At 38.5% G+C, this 6,000-nt stretch overlaps 1 protein-coding gene across 1 annotated transcript; it reads left to right on the forward strand.

Moving 5' to 3' along the window:
- Positions 1-1,402: 1,402 nt before the first annotated feature.
- Positions 1,403-4,038, forward strand: LOC113027846 (uncharacterized). Its single transcript, XM_026177670.1, has 4 exons — positions 1,403-1,552; positions 2,807-3,172; positions 3,278-3,402; positions 3,495-4,038. Exons 1-4 carry the CDS (start codon positions 1,456-1,458, stop codon positions 3,639-3,641), a joined length of 735 nt encoding a protein of 244 aa, XP_026033455.1. The 5' UTR covers positions 1,403-1,455; the 3' UTR covers positions 3,642-4,038.
- Positions 4,039-6,000: the final 1,962 nt, after the last annotated feature.

Raw genomic sequence — 6,000 nt, forward strand, 5'->3', positions numbered from 1 at the left:
TAAATTCAAAAGGGGGCTCAGACTGTAGAGCTCTAAATTATTCCTGGATAAACCAAAATCATACCAAACTCTGTGGCTTGTCACAATACGGCTGTAAATGGGATCCCCCGAATAGCTTGTCAATGACCATCTTAAATATCCAAAGAGAGGAAAATGTCATAGCTGAAATCGTGTTAAACTGTTGCGTCCACTTACAGAGTGAGTATCTATCAGCATCTTAAAATTTATGTGTTTGAATGAGTGTATGTTTTGTTCAGACATACATAAATTGTATTCAGTGCATCTGTTAGAATAACTGTGTTGTACTTTGTCAGGTGGACCAGCTCCAACACTAGGTCACATCATTAGGCCCGAGGAGTCAACACGCGTGACAACCATTGTACGTTGTGTTTTTGCCTCTGCTGTTGCTGTAGTAATTTTGTATTTCCTGTATAGAACTTACAGGTACAGAGTAAGTGAGAGGACGGTGACATAGACTGCACCAGTCTGTAGCAGAACATAAATGCATATGTTTGCTGTTTGTGAAAGATTCGGCTCATCAGTTACCACAGCTGACTCTGTACATAGAGAATAATTTTTAGAATTCTTTGATGCAGTCTAATATGCATACAATAATAGGATGTGAATAATAAAGCATTCCACGTGACTTTAGTCTCCTGAGTAAAAGGGAAAGACTATGGGTCAAACTTGGGAATGTGAATTTCTTGCCTGATGAATAAACATTTAAGAAAAAATAGGACTGTACCTGTATGTGTTGTAAAACGGAGTCTAATTAATGTCCACAGAGTTGACTTCTCATCCATGTTCTCATTATGTGAAGTGACGAGAAGTTGGATAACCTACTTACTTTGTAAATCCATTGATGTCTGTCCACCTGGACTTCTTCACATAATTCTGATCACAGCTCACAGTAAAAGTCATCCAGCACTTGCTTTAGACTGTGATGGATGATGAAAGGGGATGTCATGGTGGAAACATAAATTCTTATCAATACAGTCCATATTTATACAGTAGACTGAATGAAGCATTGTAAACATGTTATTATGGAAACAATGTAATTCCTCTGAGACAACTCTTCCTCTGTTTCATCTTTTTTTTACCATTTCTTTCTGTGTATATGTGTCATTTGAAAGTGAAAACCATAATGGAAATAGGAATCATAAGAAAATGTACCGTGAAACTGAGAACTGTGAAAAGTGATTAATATCCTGTATGTGCCGCTTGTACAGATTAACTGTAAATCAGACAGTTTTCGTACAATGGAACATCTTTTCAAATAAATTTATGTCAGTAACAAACTCTTCCACATCTTTGATGTTATGTAGCACATATGCACACACCCACGTACAGCTGATAAAATACCAAGAGTCAGTGTCTCATTTCCTCTTTACGCCTCATTTCTCTTTGTCACACTCGTTCATGTTGTAGTCAATCTGTCTGTCAGTCAGAGAGCATATGCGCGAGCCTGACTGCATGATGAAAGCCTACTGGTGGAGCTGTGTGCTGGGACTGCTCTGCATGCCTGCGGAGGTAATATTAGACATCAGGAAAGGTGAGTGTGTTTTGGAATTTTTGAATCCACAAAAATTATAAATTTATGTGGGAAAAAATGTTTTTCACAGGTCTCTCTGCAGTCCTGTGAAAAACCAAGTGCACCCTATGATTTAGGAGCTTGCAGAAGCACTTAGGCAGCACTAGCTCGCAGTTATGCTTTGTCTGTGTGATTTTATCAGTCTCTTATGTTCTTTTGGAGAAATTTTGGGCCACTCTTCTTTACAGCACTGCTTCAGTTCACTGAGGTTTGCAGTCATTTGGTCATACACAGCTGTCTTAAGATCTGGCTGCAACATGATTAAGCTGAGTTATTGAACGCCTGGATTCTTTTGCTTCTCGGCCATTCTGTTGTAGATTTGCTGCTGTGCTTTGGATCGTGACACAATTTCAGCCATGCTTTGCTCTTAGACAGGTTGCCTCACATTTGAGTCTTGTTTTAGTACACAAAACAAGATCATTATGTGCTCATTAACTGCAGAGTGCCCAGGTCCTGTGGCTGCAAAACAAGACCAAATCACTACCCCTCCTCCACTATGCTTCACTGTTTACTGTGAGGTGTTCGCACTGATATGCTGTGTTTGGTTTTCTCAGTGTCGTGCATCATGACCAAGGGTCCCCACATTGCTTTAACTCTGTCCAAAGTTCATAGTTCCAGAAGTCTAAACCTAAGCTCTTACGTTTTTTGCCTATTTCTCTGAGCCCTGCATGGTCTGACCCCAGGGTGAATTTATTGGGTTTTCTGCTCCTGGGAAGAAAACCCTGTTTTTTACATAACTGTAGATGTCATTGAAGATGAGTCTGAGTCATCTTTTCCTGTTTGTTTGCAGCTTCATCCTGTTTTGGGCCTCTTAGCAGTGTCTCAAAAAACCCATCATTTAAAAAGGTCTTTTTAAATCACTCTTTACAGTAAATGTAGTGATGCACCAAAAATATGTACGTAGAAGTTAGTTGTCTACAAAAAAAGCCCACTGCAAGTGACATGACTGGAATATGTTGCTGCAGCTAAATCTAGGTTAGGCCACTTTATATACAGTTACTGGGTGTAGTTTGGTTTTGTGGTTACCTTCTGCAGCCCCAACAACTGTACTGAACTGAGCAAATGACGAATTGGATCAAATTGTGCCTTTTCTGCTTTATTGCAATTAAAGTTTATTTGCCAGTGCCCTGTGGTGGAGCTGATGTATAAGGTGTTAAAACAAAACAAAAATTCTGCATAAGTGATTCTTTTAAACGATCCATCTCTCCCTGACAGCTTTCCAAAATCCTTCAGCCATCACTTTCATGAGAGTCAATTCATCTGCTGAAATCGTGTGCACCACATCCTTGGAAAATCCAATGGGGCTGTACATGCATAGGCGTTTCCACAAGGAACAAGATGTTGTGTACCTGGACTTGAATGGATTTTCAGTCACCAAGAATACCACATCTAACAAATTCAAAGGCCGAATAATCATAAGTCCAGCCAAGGAGATCACACAGGAACTTCGTGGGTTCACTTTCCAGTTGTCTTTGCTGGAGCTCGAGGACACAAACTTGTATTACTGCGAGTGGATTTACACAGACGAGAAATTCAACAAGCTGCTCATGACCAGCAACGGCACAGTCATTATCGTCAGAGGTGAAGAGAATTGTGCATTTCAGTATATGCAATCCACTTCCATTAAAAGTGTTGTAACTTTCAATTTAATTGTCTATAACGTGCTTTTTTCTCTCTCACACACAGAGGGTGGCCCAGAGGAACAATGCACAAACTCCATACTGGATCTGACCTTGATTTGCTCTGTCGTCATAGGATTTACTGTCATACTGTCCCTCATCATTGGAGTGCTGATTATGAGGTGCAAACGAGTAAGTGTGAAGTAGATAGACTTGTTGTTAAAAGTCAAGCAAAGAGGATGTGACTGTGTTCGAGTGAAAACGTTTCCTTTGTCTTCCTCCAGTATAAAAAGAAATTCAGACCTGCCGTGCCTGAATTACCACCAAGATCCCAGAGGCCTCGGCAGACCTGCTCTTGCCACCATCACAATGCTTACTTAGTTACATCTCTAAGCACGGATGTCAACACAGACTTCAGGGGTCTCCTGTAATGCTCAGAGATGGTGCAGTGCTAATAATTCAACACGCGGTGATGCACAGTTAATTGCACAGACGGCTTCAGATGGCTGAACTCGTAATCTTTAACCTTTTGCTGTAGTGCATCTCTCTTCCTTTTACAGAAATTTGTGTTTTATCTGCAGTAAAGTGATTGAGCTACCACATCCTGGTTTATGCTTAGTGTTCAGGTGCAATGTGTGAAGAGTGTGGGTGAAAAAAAACTGCAGACCAAGCACTTTTTCCTTTGATTTAGCACACGCTGGCTTTACCTGTTGAGTTTTCAACAGCTTTGTGTTGTTTTGTTCTTTTTTCTTTGTGAATGCTCTAAATGTTTTGAACCATAGTTTTCTACCTGATTTGATGTGTACAATAAATCAAAGATATTTTTAACATTTTGCCATTCCTTTGAAAAATCTTTGTTTTGTTGTATTTGTTTTTTAAATGATAAGAACAACTCAATGGGGCTCAATTCAAAGTACTAGTAAAAGTACAAAAGTATCAAAGCATCAAAATATTCTAGAAGTGAAATAGTGAATAGTATTAGTCAAATAGTGGAAGTACTGATATAACGCAGAAGGATCAGTTTCACAATCCCATACCGTGCATGCATATTGATTTACTGTTGAAAATGATTCTAACTAATTAGCCTAGTAGATGTACCACTGGGTCATTTAGCTCTATTAACACAAATGACTTACTAGTAGAGAAAAAAGAGATGCTTTCAGCTGCTCCCTTGTCATATGGATTGCCACAGCAGCAGGTGCTTCTGCATATTTGATTTGGCAGAGTTTTACAATGGAAGCCACTGACTTTCAACTGTGACTAGGAAACAGCTATGCCTGCAACAAATATGTGAATACATGTGAATTAGTCATGAGATAATCCCAATCCAAACAGTCCACTATGTTCAGGGAAACTGCAGAGGTGGCACTGCTGCCACCTAAAATATGATTAGAAAATGTTTCTTGTCTTTAAAGTGAATAAAGTAAAATACATGGCAGAGTAATCAGGAAACAGAGTAATCAGGAAAGTAATCAGGAAAGGGAAACAGCTGGGACTAATTGGGCAGGATGAGACAAGGGAAGCAAAACAGAATACACTGACATAAGACAAGGACCTTCAACATAAAACAGGAAACACACCAACTGAACTTACAGACTCAGATATGAGCTTCACATTATGATAATACTGACGGTACAGAGGGAACACATGGGCAGGGATGACTAGACAGGACACGTGGGACCAGAGCAGGCACAGAGACACAGACTAGACACTGAACAGAAGGAGTATGGAAACCAAAACCTAAGAACTAAACTCTTAACAAGAATTAAACTGAAGCATAGGATAAACGAATCAAAACAGCTCAACTAGTAAATCAGAACATAGACCATAATACAGAATAACACCAGGACACCAGAAACTCAAAATGCTGGGTCAAAATGACCCTGACTCGTGACAATAAGAGTACATTTAAACACCTAAACTTAACTTAATCATTATGCAGAATGGCTATTTTCAGTTAATTAAATAATGTCGGCTAGTTTGACCTATAGCATTGCTATTTATCCGCAAAATAAAAACTAAATGGTAGAAAGGAGATGGGGTGCAAAGCACAGTAGTTACCAAAACAGTGGAGTAGAAGCCGAAAGTAGGATGACACATATACCTACATAAAAAACACATATTTTAGCAAAGTATTTGAGTGAATGTTCTAAGTTACATTGCACTGGTACCTACTAGCATAAAAAAGCTTCAATAAAGCGATTCCGTTTCTCCATTGAAGAAAACAGTTTAAAGCCTTGAACAACCAGCTGCCAGCTATAAGGTAAATCATGACTAAAAATACTTTATTTGGATTTAAAAAAATAAATTTTAAATAAATACATACATACAAAAGTAAAAAGGAAACGTACAAGATTGTGCTTATAATTACTTTTAACGCTGAAGGAACTAATCATCCCATAACCCACTCCAAATCCAAGATTCCACAGCAAATAACTCCCAAATTTATTGAATTTAGTCCTTTTCATTCGCGTAGTAAGGTATTATTATAGTTTTTTTTATATTTTTTGTTGTTTGTGTTGTGTATGTGTAATGCTTTGTTCGCCTGGTTTCTTTAACTTCGCGGTCACTAAGTATCCTGTTTCACCAATCACTGTTTCAATATAGTTTTATGGGTAAAATAGTTCCTTTCCGATCCTTTACAAATAACTCATAATTTTTGTTAAGACAAGGTTGAGATAAATACCATCATTTCACAATATCATAGCTTGAAGTAAGTCTGACAGTCACGTGTAAAAGTCAATGGAAGGCGCTAATAAATGTATACTTAACCATGTACGCCGTCATTGT

Source organism: Astatotilapia calliptera, chromosome 8, assembly GCF_900246225.1.
Source record: "Astatotilapia calliptera chromosome 8, fAstCal1.2, whole genome shotgun sequence".
Lineage (NCBI taxonomy): Eukaryota > Metazoa > Chordata > Actinopteri > Cichliformes > Cichlidae > Astatotilapia > Astatotilapia calliptera.